Source organism: Cervus elaphus, chromosome 6, assembly GCF_910594005.1.
Source record: "Cervus elaphus chromosome 6, mCerEla1.1, whole genome shotgun sequence".
Taxonomy (NCBI): Eukaryota; Metazoa; Chordata; class Mammalia; order Artiodactyla; family Cervidae; genus Cervus; species Cervus elaphus.
In genome coordinates, this window is record NC_057820.1 from 232,765 (window position 1) to 247,744 (window position 14,980).

General features: G+C 62.1%; 3 protein-coding genes across 11 annotated transcripts; 1 reads left to right on the forward strand and 2 right to left on the reverse strand.

The window, feature by feature from the left end:
• Positions 1–1,435: 1,435 nt before the first annotated feature.
• ATP5ME (ATP synthase membrane subunit e) lies at positions 1,436–3,051 on the reverse strand. Of its 4 annotated transcripts, none has more exons than XM_043905906.1 (4): positions 2,724–3,051; positions 2,459–2,513; positions 1,969–2,067; positions 1,436–1,514 (listed from the first exon to the last, which is right to left on the reverse strand). In XM_043905906.1, exons 1-4 carry the CDS (start codon positions 3,027–3,029, stop codon positions 1,489–1,491), a joined length of 486 nt encoding a protein of 161 aa, XP_043761841.1. In that variant the 5' UTR covers positions 3,030–3,051; the 3' UTR covers positions 1,436–1,488. The 4 variants fall into 4 exon arrangements, with proteins under 4 accessions (XP_043761841.1, XP_043761842.1, XP_043761840.1 ...); XM_043905907.1 differs by having other exon boundaries at positions 2,886–3,038; XM_043905905.1 differs by having other exon boundaries at positions 2,832–3,028.
• MYL5 (myosin light chain 5) lies at positions 3,028–5,726 on the forward strand. Its single transcript, XM_043905880.1, is given in 7 exon segments — positions 3,028–3,198; positions 3,272–3,305; positions 4,116–4,220; positions 4,629–4,711; positions 5,204–5,248; positions 5,578–5,620; positions 5,623–5,726. Coding segments are annotated over 7 exon segments (558 nt in total). The 3' UTR covers positions 5,700–5,726.
• Positions 5,469–13,712, reverse strand: SLC49A3 (solute carrier family 49 member 3). Of its 6 annotated transcripts, XM_043905901.1 has the most exons (11): positions 13,510–13,712; positions 10,681–10,839; positions 10,491–10,500; positions 10,287–10,352; positions 10,060–10,136; positions 8,850–8,987; positions 8,600–8,716; positions 7,862–8,014; positions 7,438–7,595; positions 7,157–7,266; positions 5,469–6,631 (listed from the first exon to the last, which is right to left on the reverse strand). In XM_043905901.1, the coding sequence occupies exons 1-11, from the start codon at positions 13,645–13,647 to the stop codon at positions 6,345–6,347; spliced, it is 1,413 nt and encodes a 470-aa protein (XP_043761836.1). In that variant the 5' UTR covers positions 13,648–13,712; the 3' UTR covers positions 5,469–6,344. The 6 variants fall into 6 exon arrangements, with proteins under 6 accessions (XP_043761836.1, XP_043761832.1, XP_043761833.1 ...); XM_043905897.1 differs by having other exon boundaries at positions 10,287–10,500; positions 13,510–13,710; XM_043905898.1 differs by having other exon boundaries at positions 5,469–6,671; positions 10,287–10,500; positions 13,510–13,708.
• Between the last annotated feature and the right edge of the window lie 1,268 nt (positions 13,713–14,980).

A 14,980-nucleotide genomic window follows, 5' to 3' on the forward strand; every position in this document is an offset into this window, starting at 1 on the left:
CGCACCTGTGGCCTGCCCAAGTCCTCCTGCACCCCTGAGGTTTCCTTCATGGAAGCAACCACACACCTCCAAGGACCAAATGGTTCTGAGCCGGGAAGAAAAGCCAAGTCAGACCCAGACAGAACACACGACTCACACTTGAAATGGGTGCTAAATATCTGATAGAAATAAAGGACTTTAACTTGTAATGTTAGCTTCAAAGCAATTGTTTCCAGACACTGGAAATTCCTCTTGGCTACAGCCACGGCCAGTGCTAGTGCTGCAAGGTCACTTGGGTTAAGGCTGGTTCAGATGCCGCTTTCTCCCACAGCTCCCGGCAGCAGCGGGCAGGGGACGCAAGGGCCCCCACACAACCTTCAGCTCACAGTGACACCTGAGGACAAGAGCGGGTGACTGGGGTCCCCCCCAGTTCCCAGAGGGACCCAGTGCCAGCCACCCACCACCCTCAGGAACTCCTAGGGGACATGCACCCCAGCCTCCCCTTTACTGAGAACAGGGAAAACAAATGAACTGGGGCTCGAAGCCTAGTAAGTCCACTCCAGGCACAAAGCTATAATAGCAACTTTTGACACCAGGCCTCATGCACACATATTAAATATATAACATTTGTGGGCTTTCCAGGTGGCGTCAGTGGTAAAGAACTCTCCTGCCAATGCAGAAGAAGTAAGAGACAAGGGGTCATTCCCTGGGTCAGGAAGATCCCTTGGGGGAGGGCACGGCAACCCACTCTGGTTTCATCAGATCATTCATTGTTGGCTTTAGTTCATAAAAACACAAACCTTAAAAAAGTTCAAAGTTCAAACACTCTGGTGTTCTTTTCCTGGAGAATCCCATGGACAGAGAAGCCTGGCAGGCTGCAGTCCATAGGGTTGCACAGAGTTGGACACGACTGAAGCAACGTGGCATGCATGCACTGGGCTTGAAGAGGCATAGCCAGCAGGGGCAGAGTCTGCTGTCTGTTCAGGCACAAAGGCCCAAGCCCACTGAAAAGCTAGCTGCACCCCAGCCAAGTCCTCAGGAGGCCACATCCCCTACCTGGGGTCAAGAGGAGAATGTGCAAAAGGAGAAAAGAAATCCAAGTTATACCACTAAGGGCATCAGGACACCCCCACCCCTCCCTTTCCTGCCTGTCCAAGGGTCTGAGCCAGGGCTGAGGGGAGAAGCTCAGCAGCACCCATGATGCTTGGGTGAGCTGCGCCTCTGTTACAAACTGCATCCTTAAGGGCTCCCCTCCTCATTCCCACCCCCCAGCCCCCAGAGCAAGCGATGAAGTTTCTCTGTGTTCCGCCCTGTTTATGTACCAATCACTGAATCATTGATAGTTTTCCTGGAATCCCTCTCCATTCACACTGCACATAATCTGACAAGGTTGGCATACAACTGAGCCTGAGTCCAGAAACCAAACTACTGGGGACAATAAAGGAAAGTCAGAGACTGACAGAGCACAGAAAACTTTATTCATCCATACTGCTCCGGAGAAGGGCAGGCTCACTTCAATATGGTATCCTCTTGGGCTGGAAAGTTAGAAGGAAAACACACCATTACACAGGCACATAGGCCATGGATTTTGGGGGTTAAACCATCCAGCGTCTCTTCTCATGCAGCCTGGCTATGCTCTGTTTCCACTCTGTCCTCAGCCTTCCTTGACCCGCGGGTCCTCACTAGGACCTGCCCCGCAGTCAGGGAGGGTGGAGCCTGGCTCTGGTTGCTGGCCTCTAATGGTGAGAGAGAGAGTCCACCTCTAAGGCCCAGGGGCCGAGCCTCACTAAAGGCAGGTTAGCACCCACGCCCCACAAGGGCTCTCCTTCCCCACCCCCAGCCCACCCCGCAAAGGATGGCCCAGGGGCCAGTGGAAACGGAGAAGGCGGCCTTTCTTCTCCATTTGCTGCTCCGTATGAAGCAGCAGCTGTTTCTGAAAACCCAACGCGGGGCGGGGGACAAATCTAGGAGAGCCAGCCGCGTGAGCACCTTCCGCCAGCTCCCGCTCGATGCGCTTCTGCTCATCCCGCTTCTTCTTCTCCTCGGCTGCGAGCCTCCTCTCCTCTTCTGCCCGGGGTTTCAGGTAATCTGTCAAAGGACAGGCGGGGGCGGGGGTGTCCAGTGAACGTTTTCACTGAAGCTCTAAAAGGAATTCAGTTCATAGGCAAAGCCATCCTCAGGTACACCGTGAGTGCCAGGGGCGCCCGATTCCCACTCTCCTTTACCTGGATGTAGGTAAAGGCCTGATACCCACCTCCTAACGGAGAGCCCGACCCAGAGGGCAGCTACAGGACGCCCGCGGCCACTCCAGGCACCCAGCCGCCCCGCACTCAGTCCTCTGTGTTGCAAGGGGCTGCCCGGCCAACATCCAACCGGCCGCGCGCGGGGGTCCGGCCCTCTCGGGTCTCAGGTCAGGGGCCTCCCGCGCCGCCCCTCTCCCGCCCCGGCCGGGGGACCGCAGACGCCCGCGGACACTCACTGTAGCGCTTGGCGCCGTAGGCCATGCCGAGGAACAGGGCGGAGTAACGGCCGAGCTGTGGGGAAAAGCGGTCAGGGGAGGCAGGGGGGACCGGGCCTGGGGGTCTCAGCCCACAGGGGCAGGGTCCGGGGCGCTGAGAGAGGGGAGGGGGGTGGGGGTCACACCCGCGGCTTCGGGGCCCGATGGGGGAGTCTCAGCCCACAGGGTCGGGGTCAGGGCGGGGGTCCCGGGCGCTGAGAGAGGGGTGGGGGGAGGGGGATCACACCCGCGGCGTCGGGGCCCGATGGGGGGGTCGCAGCCTCCGGGTCAGGGCAGGGGGTGCTGAGAGTCGGGGGCGCCGGGCCGGGGCCTCGAGCCCCACCGAGACGCTCACGCGCTTTGCCCACGCAGGGCCGATCAGCGGCGGCGGCTGCGGAGCCTGGTTCACCTTGATGAGCGGAGAGACCTGCACCGGCGGAACCATCTTGTCCGTGACCCTCGCGCCGGAAGCACAATTCGGACCAAAGAGGCCGCCGCAAGGCCCTAAACACCGCGGAAACGCAGACACAGAGGCGCGGCCGGGCGTGCGCATGCGCCGTCCACAGCTCGAGGACGCCGAGTGCCGACCCCTGGCGGCCGGAGGGCGAACGGCGCGCGCGCCCGCCCGGGTGACGTCATCAGGCACGGCGCGCGCGCCCGCCCGGGTGACGTCATCAGGCGCGGCGCGCGGCGGATTCCGCATGTGCAGTGGCCGGCAGCGAGTTCGTGTTCCCCGCAGCGGGTGCAACTTTCCTGTCCCCTGACGTTTTCGAACCAGGTTGAGCACAAATCGAGGCCCAGACACCTCGGGTACAAATATTTGAAAAGTGTGAGTCCACTGTACAAAGTGCAAAACCGAGCGCTCTCCCTCCTGCCTGTCCCGCCCCGCCCGCGGCTCCAGTGCGGCCGCAGCCACACCCAGGCCTGTCCGGGCCGCGGTCCCCCCAGACCAGCCCCGGGGACGGCCCAGGAAGGGGCTCGAGGCTTGGGCAGGGAATCCGGGGTCCGGGTACAAAGTGTAGCCTGAGTGCAGGCTGGCTCCCAGCGGAGGTGGTGGCCATGTCCGGCCCCTCTGGACTCAGAGCAGGTCGACCATGTGGCCCGAGCCCCTTCCTGGGGCGGCACGGCCGTGGGTGCCCCTCCGCCCACCACCGGCCCCATTCCCAGCGGAGCTAAGGTTTCCTCACCCCTGGAGCCTCCCTGGCAAAAGGGGCACAGGTCCTCCTGAGAAGGCCAGCCTAGCAGAGCCTGCTCCCTGGGTCTCCAGGACCTTGCAGCCCCAAGTTTAAAGGTTCACGTCAGAGAGGCCCTCACCCTCACTTCTGCTGCCTTCTGCCAGGGAGGTGGGGGTCACGCTGGTGGGGTATTCTGTCCCTCAGCTCTGTGGTCAGCCCTAGGGAAGACACAGCTGACCCAGCCCAGGTGTGCAGAGAGGCTGCCCAGAGGTGGGCAGTGGTGGCCAGTTTCCCAACTGAACCTGCTGTGCTTACACACAGTTCTCATGGCAATGAGGGTTGGGGACACCTGGAGAATGACGGAGGGGGGCAGCCCCACAGCGCCTGTACCAACCACAAGGCCACCAGGGCAGCTGATACTCCTGCCCCATGACCCCCACCCCCACCCCCCATTCCTGCAACAGACAAGATCAAAGTCAAGGATGACAAGCTGGATGCCACGTTCAAGGAGGCCTCGGGGCCCATCAACTTCACCATGTTCCTGAACGTGTTTGGGGAGAAGCTGAGTGGTGAGTACCAGGCCAGCTTCAGGTCTGCCAAGCACTCTGTGTGCACTTACTTGACTCCTAACATCTGCACATCTCACATAAAACCCAGATTTGCAGACCTCTTGAAAATCTCCAGGACCTGGCATTCCGGGACCCACATCTGGGGGCCCTGTTGGCCCCCAGCCCAGGCCAACCTCTCTTCCACCGGCTGGTGGGGGCCTCTGTCCTTCACTGAGAAGTCGCCCACCTCTGGGCCTGGCAGGACCAGTACCAAGAGCAGTACCCTGGGGTGGGAGCTGAAGGTCTCTCAGGTGCTCAGAGTGGGAAGGCCACTGAGACCATCGAGTGGGTGAGGACGTGGAGCCCTAGGTGGCAAGGGGGCAGGACTAGCGCCTGAGACGCCCAAGGTTCAAGGCCTCCTGTGGGCAGGCATGGATCCTGAGGAGACTGTCCTCAGCGCATTCAAGATGCTGGACCCTGCTGGCAAGGGCAGCGCCAACAAGGACTCGTGAGCGTGACCCTGCGCACCGAGGCACCACCAGGGCGGGAGGAAGCCAGGCCCACCCCCAGCCTCCACCCCACCTGTCCCAGCTTTCAGGTCTTGATCAGCCTGCCCGGGATCCTGAGTCCCTCATGGTAACCCAGGGCAGGGTCAGCCATACCCACATGGGGCCAGCGGTCACTGCCATTCAGACCATCGCTGAGTTTTTAGCCCCTCTGGGCTCCTTCAGTCTCATAACAGGACTAGTCAGTGTGCCAGGCTGTTGCCCCAGGGATGTGGGAGTCAGGGATGGCTCCCTGTGGTCCCCCCTAGTGCCCAGGACTCACGCAGGGCCAGGCTCCCAAGAGGTGGCTGCCCTGTGAGCGGGTGGGATTGAAGGGGGCAGCCCTGCCCCCCATGAGGACCCATCACAGGGCTCCCCTGGGGCCACCCCTCCAGTTCAGGGTCAGTGCCTTTCCCAGAACAGCCTAATGTGGCCGCTCCCTGCTGTCCTCAGCAGCAGGCGGGGCAGCTCGTGTCCCAGGCCAACAACATGACTGCTGAAGAGGTTTGGCCCCTGGCGCCCTACGTCCTTCCCCAAGGCCCTCTGTAAGGCCCAAGCATAGCCCTCGGGGCTCTGGGGGGATGTGCCTCAGCCCCTAAAAGCTGCAGCATCGGGAGGGTGGGACGCCCAGTGTCCAGGAAGGGGGATGCCAGCCCCAGCCCCACCCCTTGCCCTGCAGGGTCTCCCCCAGCTTCCTTCGCCCCACTCACAGAAACAAGACAGAGCCTGGAGTCCAGTTCCTGTAATTCACCTGCTGGCTGCAGCCTTGGGGACCCTCCCACTCCTTCCACCCCAGCCTGGGCCTGACCCCCCCGCCCCCACCAAACTCGCAGGTCGACCAGATGTTCCAGTTCTCCACCAGCAATGCCACAGGCAATCTGACTACAAGGTGCTGGGCCATGTGCTCACTCATGGGGAGAGGAGTAAGGGGCACCTCCGCCCCACGGGACTGTGACCAGTTGAATAAACGTAAACCCACAAACCTTCTGCCCACAAACAGTGGGCAGAACCCACAGTGTCTCTGTTGGGCGGAGGTGTCCTCCAGGGGTGGGAGTGTCCATGGGGTGAAGAAGGTCTGGGGTGGGGGTAACCCCCTGGGGGCAGGAGGGTCTTCAGGGAGTAGCAGTGTCTGCCTGGGGCCCACCCTCTGCCTCCTGCCCAGCCTGGCCCCACCTGCTCTGCCCATCTATGCTGGCACCAGGCTGGAGGGCTGGACACTCAGTGGTCAGCAGAGGTGGCTCTGGTGTGGGCTCCTTCGAGGAAGGCCTTCCTCACACCTGTCCACTCCACACCCAGCCAAACTGGGGCCCTCGGAATCCCACACCCACTCGGTTCCCCCTCACCCTGGGCCCCTGGTGCCAGGCCAGCCCCTGCAGCAGCCACCCTGGGCCTGGTCTGGCCGCTGGGGTACCCCTGGTCAGTGGCCTGTCTGCACAGCAGAAGCTTTTCTTGCTACGGCCACAGAGAATCCTCTGGGCCCCGCAGCCACGACCCTGGGTCCCCCAGGATGCCAGCGTCATCCCAGCCTCAGTCGTGACAGGTCCAGCCAGAGGGACCAGAGCCCACGTCCCTGCCTCCCCTTCACATCCCCAGGTCCTCTTTATCTCACGCCAACTGCTCTCCAGCCTCTGGCCCTCTGCCTGGCCCCTGAGACGTCTTGGAGGGTTCCCAAGAGTAAGGATGCAGGGCCAGGAGCACCAGTTTCAGGAAGGGGCTGCTGGGGGCCAGGGTGCTGCGGTGGAGCCTCAGGGCGTGGCTGCCAGGTAGGGCACGTGGTCCAGGGTTGCTGCAGTTGCTGGGCGTTCGTCCTCCTGAATGGAGGGGCTGGCGTCAGCCTCGGCCTGCAGGCGCCGGTACGGGGTGTGGAAGAGGAGCACCAGGAGGCAGCTGAAGAGGACGCAGAGGCCGGCCATCAGCAGCATGGGCACTGGGGAGACACGGCCCAGCTCTGCCTGAGGTGCCCCAAGTGCCTGGGCACTCACCCAGGTGCAGGGGACCCCAGAGCAACCTCGGGCATAGATCCCCGCCCAGCCCCAAGAGGCAGATTCGCAGAACCAGGGGCCGTGAGCCCCAAGGTCACCCCACCAGGTCTGAGGACGTGGGTGTGCAACACGATCCCACTCCTGTCTCTCTGGCTTTTTGTCTCCATCTCTGTCTTTCTCTGCGTCTCTTACTTTGTCTCTCCTGTCTCTGATCTCACTTCAAAACCGCTCACACATGGGGTCACAGGTGGGGGCGCTGCTCCCACCAGGCTGCGCTCCAGGTTCTGCCTGCTGCCCTCGGGTCCGCCCCAACCCACCTCACCCCACAAAGGACACCCTGCCAGGATGGCAGAGGTTGCCAAGAGAAAGAGGCCGGTGGAAGGGAGACTCCAGGGCTGGGTGGGGTCAACCTCCTGGTCTGTGCCCTTACCCTTCCAGTCCAGTGGGCCCTGGCCATCCCGGCAGGTGGAGACAGACGGCTCCGCGTGGCGCACGGTCAGGGAGGTCAGCAGCACCATGATGAGAACGCCCTCGGCCTGCCTGCACAGCCATGAAGCCCTCAGCCCCACCCCAGCACTGCCCCGGGCACCCTGAGGGCAGCACACAGTAGGCATTCAGGTCACCCGCAGTGCGTCTGGTTGCGGGGATGGGGCAAGGGGAGGGTCCCTGGGTCCCTGGGTCCCTAGGAAAGTCATGGGAATGGGCACTCACCCCAGCACAAAGACCAGTCCTGCGGCTGCGCCCTCGCCCACGGGGAAGGAGCACTCGACCGCCAGCTCCATGGCAACGGGCGCCACCGAGAAGCCGAAGAACCCCAGCAGCGAGCAGATGGCAGCCAGTGCAATGGTCTGTCCCTGAAGCTGGGACACCTGGGCAGCGAGCCGCACAGATCAGCAGGGCCGGAGTCAGGAGTGCTCCAGCCTGGACCCCAGGCCCTGCCAGGCCCTGTCGGAGGCGGGGCAGTGCCAGGGCTGGAGAAGCCACAGCACTCACACCACTACAGGGACACCCCGGCGGCGACACCTGGGTCTGAGTAGGTCTGGTGTCTGTTATGGCCAACCTAACAGCTTCCCCACCCCTGGGGGACCCCATTCTCATCCTCTGCAAGGTGGTCTCAGCTCAAGAGGACTCTTACCACAGCAAAGGCCACGCAGGCCAGAGACGTCAGGCAGAGGCCGATCTTGATGGCCTCGGTGAGGTGCTTGGTCCTGTCCACGTACAGGCCCAGAGCCACTGCCCCCAAGACTCCAAACGTGATGAAGAAAACCCCACAGAGGCCCGCAAATTCCTGGAGGGTAGGGGGCACCTTGTCCATCATCTGAACCCAGGAGGTGGCACTCATCCTTACTGTGTACACCACCACCAGGAAGCCCATGGCAGGGTCACCGAGCAGCGCCGGAGATCCAGGCAGGACTGCGTGGAACGCTTGGAGGCGGGAGGTGTCCTCCCTGGATGTGCCACGTGCTTGTCTCAGCTCCACCCAGGAACTGGACCAGTCCTAGAGAAAGGGCCTGGCTTCCGCAGACGCCCTCGGTGCCTGTTACCTCTGAGAAACTGGGAGCACTCGGGGCCTGAACCCAGTGCTGAAGCCAGACCACAGCAGGCACAGCAGAGATGCTGCCAGTCCGATGCCAGAAGGACCCACAGGCCTGGCGGAGGGCCTCTGCCAGCACCCCGGCCCACAGCTGCCACCCACTGTCTGCAGACACAGATTCATACAGCATCTCGAGAGCACCCTAACAGGAGGTTACCCCATCCAGGTGTGGAGACAGCATTTGGGGAGCTCGTGGGCCACTCCACAGCCACCAGCAGGTCAACAGGCCCCCAAGGCTGTGTCTGGGCGGGGGGCCCCCAGCTCGGGGCCAGCACTCACGCTGGAGTAGCCGTTCACGCAGAGGACCTGCTCCAGGAGGGCCAAGAAGCTGGAGAAGATGCCAATGCCGCCCCCGAAGCACACGGCCAGAATGATGTAGGCCTTGTTCCTTGTGAGCTAAAGGGGAGGGGTCGCTCAGTCTAGAGCCTCAGCAGCACAGGCAGGGGCTCCAGGGGCGGCCTGCCCCTCCCCATCCTTCTGCCCTCCCCACCCCCCTGCCCCCAGGGCCCACAGCACGTGGGGCACTGACCAGCTTCAGCCCGGCTAGGAACGACAGCGAGGTGGACTGGGCAGCCCCCACAGAGGGCGGGGTGGGGGGCACGCTCTCCCAGAGGCATGCAGTGGCCAGCAGGAAGGCAAGGCCGGCAGGGAGGATGTAGGTGCCTAGCTGTGGGGAGGGTGTGCATGAGTGCACGCACACAGGTCCCCGTGGATGCACGCACACGGGCGTGAGTGCACGCACACAGGTCCTCGTGGATGCATGCACACGGGCATGAGTACATGCACACAGGTCCCCATGGATGCACACACATGCACATGGGCTCTTCAAGCCTGCTCCCCGGGCTCCAGACAAGCTGCTGCCTCCTCACTGCCTGCCCCCGCCTGTCGTTCCAGGTGGACACCGGCAAGCCCAGGGCCCGTTCAGGGCCTCCTCTGCTTTGCTGTATTCAGAAGCCTGGCTTTCAAAATTTCACCCAAGGGTGACTCCAATGACGGCTCGACTGTCTCTGGGAGCTCTATCCAGCTGTCACCTGGACCCCCTCTCCCACCTCTGTGAGTGACCCCAACTCTCACCCAGCTGGAAGCCCCTCACTCCTCCGTGCACCCCACTCCCCAGCTGGATCAAAGCCTAGGTTCTCTCCCTGGACACTCCAGGCACACCTTTCGCTCCCCGAGCCGTTCTGGACCAGATGGAATCACTCCCCCTTCGGATCCCCCAGGGTGTCCATCACATCAAGCCAACCGCCTGCCACCTGGACTGATGCTTCCCTCCACCCTCCCCTTGCTCAGCAGACACACCCCTCAGTCTCCCCTCCACCGCAGCGCCTTTCTCTCTGGTCCCTCATCCTCCTCCCCACCCCCCCCAACCCCAATGCCTCATCCTGCTGCAGCCAGCCTCTCGCCGCCCTGGTGCTCTCTCCCCTCCAAGAAAAACACCCAGCATCCCAGTGCCCGGGGTTGTCCCTGACACTCGGAAGGCACCCAGTACTTGAAATGGAGGAAGCCCCACGTACATGGGGTGCACTCAGCCCTGTGTCCAGAGAAGGTGCAAGTGCACACACACAGATGGTGTGGGTGCACGAGCCCACCACTCCTGCACACGTGCACACACGCACTAGCACACACAGCCCACAAACATGCACACACACACATGCAAACACACAGCCACTCAAGCACAGCCACACACTATACACCATACACAGAGGTGCACACACACATGCACCTGTGAGCTCCCTCACCATCAAGGGGATGTCCTCCTCTGTCTTCACAAGGATGGGAGACACCAGGTTGGCCACCAGAATACCCAGGGGATTCGCTAAATGGACAGGGACATGTGTCAGCTCAGGAAGGCAGGCTGGGCCCCCATCCACAGAGGAGCCCTGGCCCCCCCCCCCAGACTGGGGAGCACACAGAGGCGCCAGGCCACACACTCAGCAGAGGGGACGCCGGCCTCGCCGAGACTCACACATGGTGCCGATCATGTTGGCTGTGGCTCGCTGGTGCTCAGGGAACCACAAGGCGGCCAGCTTGGCTGGAGAGAAGATGACCAGGGTCTGGGCCAGGGCGCAGAGGCTCTGCCCACCCAAGAGGAGGACAAACGGGTCCTGGGTGCCGATGGCCATGCAGGGTATGGAGCGGATCACGCTCCCCGAGAAGTTCAGGAACGCACCTAAGGTGGTCTGCAAGGGTGGGGTCAGAAGAGCTGCAACCAGCCGGGATGCCCCCAGCGCCCCAGCCCCCACTCGCCACCCAGGGGCTCTGCCTGAGGACTCGGGTCTTGGGAGGAGGGGGTGGCTCTTGATCCCACGCTCGGGGACCCACCCGTCCCAGAGCAGGCCCTGGTGTGCGGTCGGACTCACCGCCCAGCGGAGTCCAACAGAGTCCAGAACCCAGATGGCCACCACACCGGACGGGATGGACACCACGAGGTAGACCAGTGATAGCCAGTTGATCTGCTCAGTGGAGAGGAGGAAGTGCCGAGCGATCGTGTCAGCCACGGGCGCGAAGCTGAGCCACAGCTGCGAGACACAGGCTGGCGTCAGCCCGGGGCGGGCACCTCAGACACTGTGGCTGCCGGCTGCCCTGGGCGCGGCCAGCTGGTCTGAGGGAAAGAAAGGGTCCAGGGGTCCCATCAGGGCTGGGGTCTTCACTTGGTCACACCAGAGGGGAGGCACCAGCTGGGGGTTCAGACAGCATGTTGGGGCAGAGGACCAGAACCATCCTTGCAGACATGGTCCTGGGGCAGATGGAGGCGACAACCTGGCTGGACTCTGCAGGACAGTGAGGCCCCCAGGACCGACCCTCCAAGGAGAAGGCCTGGGGCTGACAGCAGATGAGAGATGGCCACCTTGCCGGGGTGGAGGGCGCCTAGACTGGGTGCTGGCCAAAGCTGGAGCACCGGGGGGTGGGAGAGGGTCCCCCGGCCCCCTGTCACGTGGACGTGTAGTTTGCCCGGACAGGACAGGCCGAGGAGCATGTTGTGGGGGGCCACTCTGTGGACACTCAGTGCCCGTGGAGGGAACCCAGGTGCACCAGAGCTTACTGCAGGAGGGAGTGGGGAGGCGTCCTGGCTTGGTCCAGAAATGAAGGTGTTACAGATCAAAGCCTGCGGACTCCACCTCTGAGAAGACACAGCAAGGCGGGAGCTCACCCAGGCCTCACACCCTGCCCCCATGCCGCAGGATCTAGCCTTCCTAACCCGAACAGAGCTCTGACCACAGAGCCCCACATGACAGCAACCTTGAGCAACAGTTGCCTTTTCCCTTTTTTCAGGACAGAGCTTCTAGGTTCAGGAAGAGCTTGGTGCAGGCCACTTGCTTCCTGCCCAGCTGATCCAGCGGCGAGAAAGCCTAGCTCTGGCTGCCACACCTTCTGAGCGCAGCCCACCTTCGCTAGCCTCGCCCCTCCATCCTCCCCAGAACCTGTGGCCAGCGGGGCAGAGACAGGTCTGAAATGCCCACAGCAACGTGGGGGTGATTGTGTGCCCATGGCGTGGACTTCCTCCACGTGTTCCCAGCCTGCCCGGAGGCCCTGTGCGTCCTTTGAGAACGTGGGTGGCTGTCCCCCACGCTGGCCCTCACCCAGACCACTCCAGGGCCACTGAGGCCTCATTGCAAGTGCCGCCCACGTGCCCTTCACACTGCCCACCCCGCCCGGGACCGAGGGCCCTGCGCATCTGGCCGCAGGAGGAGTAAGCGAGGGTGCATCTCTGGACCCGAGCTCCCTGCCGTGACCCCACGGGAACCGTGACAAGTCCTGGTGTGATTCCTGTCTGCTCCATGACGACTTGTGGACGAGACAAGTGCAGGGGCACAGCCTCGTGCTCCAACATCCACCCCCAGACACTGAAGCAGCTGGAGGGGGCTGAGAGAGACCCCCGCTCTGCATTCTCAAATCACTGCACCGAAACCCAGTCCTGGCTTCACAGTGTTCAGACGCAGACCGGCAACTGCTGCAGAGAAAAACGAACCAGGCTGGGGATGCCACTTGTCCCAGCACAGGGCTGGCCAGCAAGAAGAGGAGGAAAGAGGTCCCAAAAAGTTTGCAGTGACGTCCAAGAGGGGCTGTCGCCCAAGAACCTCTCCAAGGTGGTACCTTCCAGGGCTGCCCTCACCTGCCAGCCCCTCCTCGTCACAGACTGCACCTGACCTCCCTCCCCACTCGGCCTCTCTGAGCTTCGGCCCGCTACCCGCCGCCGCTTTGCGCTTCACGACCATGGCCGCCCCCCGCCGGCCAGCTCCCTGAGGTCCAGCGTGAGGCCGAACAGCGTTCTTTCAGGCAGCCTACAGGAGGAGACCCGGGGGCCCCGAGCAGGCAGCCACTAGCCTCGGGCTGGGAAGAGCATGCGGTCCAAGGCACGCAGGACGGCACAGACCGGGGCTGGAGGAGCAGAGAAAGGTCTGCTGGCTGAGTCGTGGTGCGTGCTGGGCCGGCAGAGGGCCTGGGCCCTCAAGGAGCGAGTCTGGGGGAGCAGCAGGTTGGGAGAGTTGGGGCCCCAGAACCGGCAGACCCGGTTCTCGCGGGGGCTTCCCTAGTTTCAGGAGCTGTGATGATGAGCACTGTCCCTGCCAGCAGTGGGGTCGGTTCTAGAACAGCTGAAGGGTCACTGCCGACCCCAGCTGGGTGGCTGTGAAGAAAGGGACTGGGTGGGCAGGCAAGAAAGGCCTCTGGTGAGGGGCCTTGGAAGTGAGCCAGAAACCCGCGGAGGGCGGCAGGGACCCAGGGAAGAGAGGCAGGTACCCAGGGAAGAGAAGCAGGTAGGGGGGCAGAGCGGGTGCCCAGGCTGCAGTGGGTGCGCGCTTGGCAGAGAGGGGAGACCTCGGGAGGAGTCCTCCGTGGCTGTAAACAGTGAGTCTTTCGGAGGCAGGAGAGGCATCCTGTGGGTCTCAGGACCTGGGCTCAGGCCCTGCCAGGACAGACAGGAGACCCGCTCTCCCTGCGCAGCCTCGGTCAAGGAAGAGGCTCTCCGCCCCCGGCCCGCGCTGAGGTCGCTGGCTGCCTCGCGGGCGGCCCTTCCCCGCGGTTCTGCCGTCGCGAGACGGGAGGGCTGCGTCCCGGGACTGGCCGAGCGGGTTCTCAGCGGCCTATTCTCCGCCGGGACGCGGCGCCCGGCGCGCACCGGACTTCGGCAGGGTTCCGGCCTGTCCCGCAACCCTGCCCCGCCCGTCCGGCCCCGGCCCAGCCCCTACCGTGGCGTTGGAGTAGCTGAGCAGGCTGATCACCAGCAGGAAGACCCACCGGCGGGCGTAGGTGCGGTAGCCCCCCAGCACGCTCCGGGCCGAGGTCGCCGCGGCAGCCTCTGGCCAGTCCCCCGCCGGCCCCGCCATTGCCGCCACACCCGGGCCGCCGACTTTTGGAGCAGCGCTGATGGGCCAGGACCGCCCTCGGAGGTGGGGTCGGATCAGAACCCGCCCCACAGGCAGGGGTTACCACTGGTCAGGCAGAAAGAGGACCAAAATGCCCTCGCAGAGCCTCTGTGAGGTTCTTGCGATGGATGCGCTCACGCACGTGGGTCAGGAGAGGCTCCGGGAAGTCACTGCCTGGCAGAAAGGCCGCACTTACTGAAAGGGGCTGTGGAAAGAACCCCTCCGCCACCCCCACCCACCAATTTCCTAAGGTCCAAACAAGTAACATCTGGAGGCCAGCCTGGAGGAGGAGGCTGGAGTCAGTTTGCAAAGCGCCTCCAATCAATGCTGTAGACTCCAGTAGATGCTCTTGACTCCACTCAAGTCAGCCCTGCAGAGAAGCAAAACTGAGGGAGGACGGGCAGAGACGATGCCGGCAAAGGGGGAGGTGGAGACTAGCCTGTCCTCCCACCCAGGGAAAGGGCTGTGCCAGAGCACGGGATCGTGGGCCAGGGAGGAGCAGGTGACCTCCCCCTACCTGGGAATCTGCAGTTTGCAGCTGAGAAGACATCAGACATAAATTTCTGTGGACTTTACACAGGGATCCCAAGGGAACATTTCAAGCAAAGATGGACAAATAAAGGACAAAAACGGTAAGAACCTAACGGATGCAGAGAAGTGGCAAATATACACAGAGGAACTATTCAAAAAGTCTTAATGATCTGGATATACATGATGGTATGATTACCCACGTAAGAGCCAGGCATCCTGGAGTGTGAGGTCAAGTGGGCCTTAGGAAGCATTACTATAAACAAAGCTATTGGAGGTGATGGAATTCCAGCTCAGCTACTTCAAATCCTAAAAGATGATGCTGTTAAAGTGCTGCACTCAGTATGCCAGCAAATTTGGAAAACTCAGCAGTGGCCACAGGACTGGAAAAGGTCAGTTTTCAGTCCAATCCCAAAGAAAGGCAATGCCAAAGAATGTTGAAAGTACTGAACAATTGCACTCTTTTCACATGCTAGCAAGGTAATGCTCAAAATCCTTCAAGATGGGTTTCAACAGTACGTGAACCATTAACTTCCAGATGTTCAAGCTGGATTTAGAAAAGGTAAAGAAACCAGAGCTCGAATTGCCAACATCCATTGGATCATAGAAAAAGCAAGGGAATTCCAGAAAAACATCTATTTCTGCTTCATTGAATGCGCCAAAGCCTTTGACTGTGTAGATCAAACTGTAGAAAAGTCTTAAAGAGGTGGGAATACTACACCACCTTACCTGCCTTCTGAGAAACATGTATTCGGGTCAAAAAGCA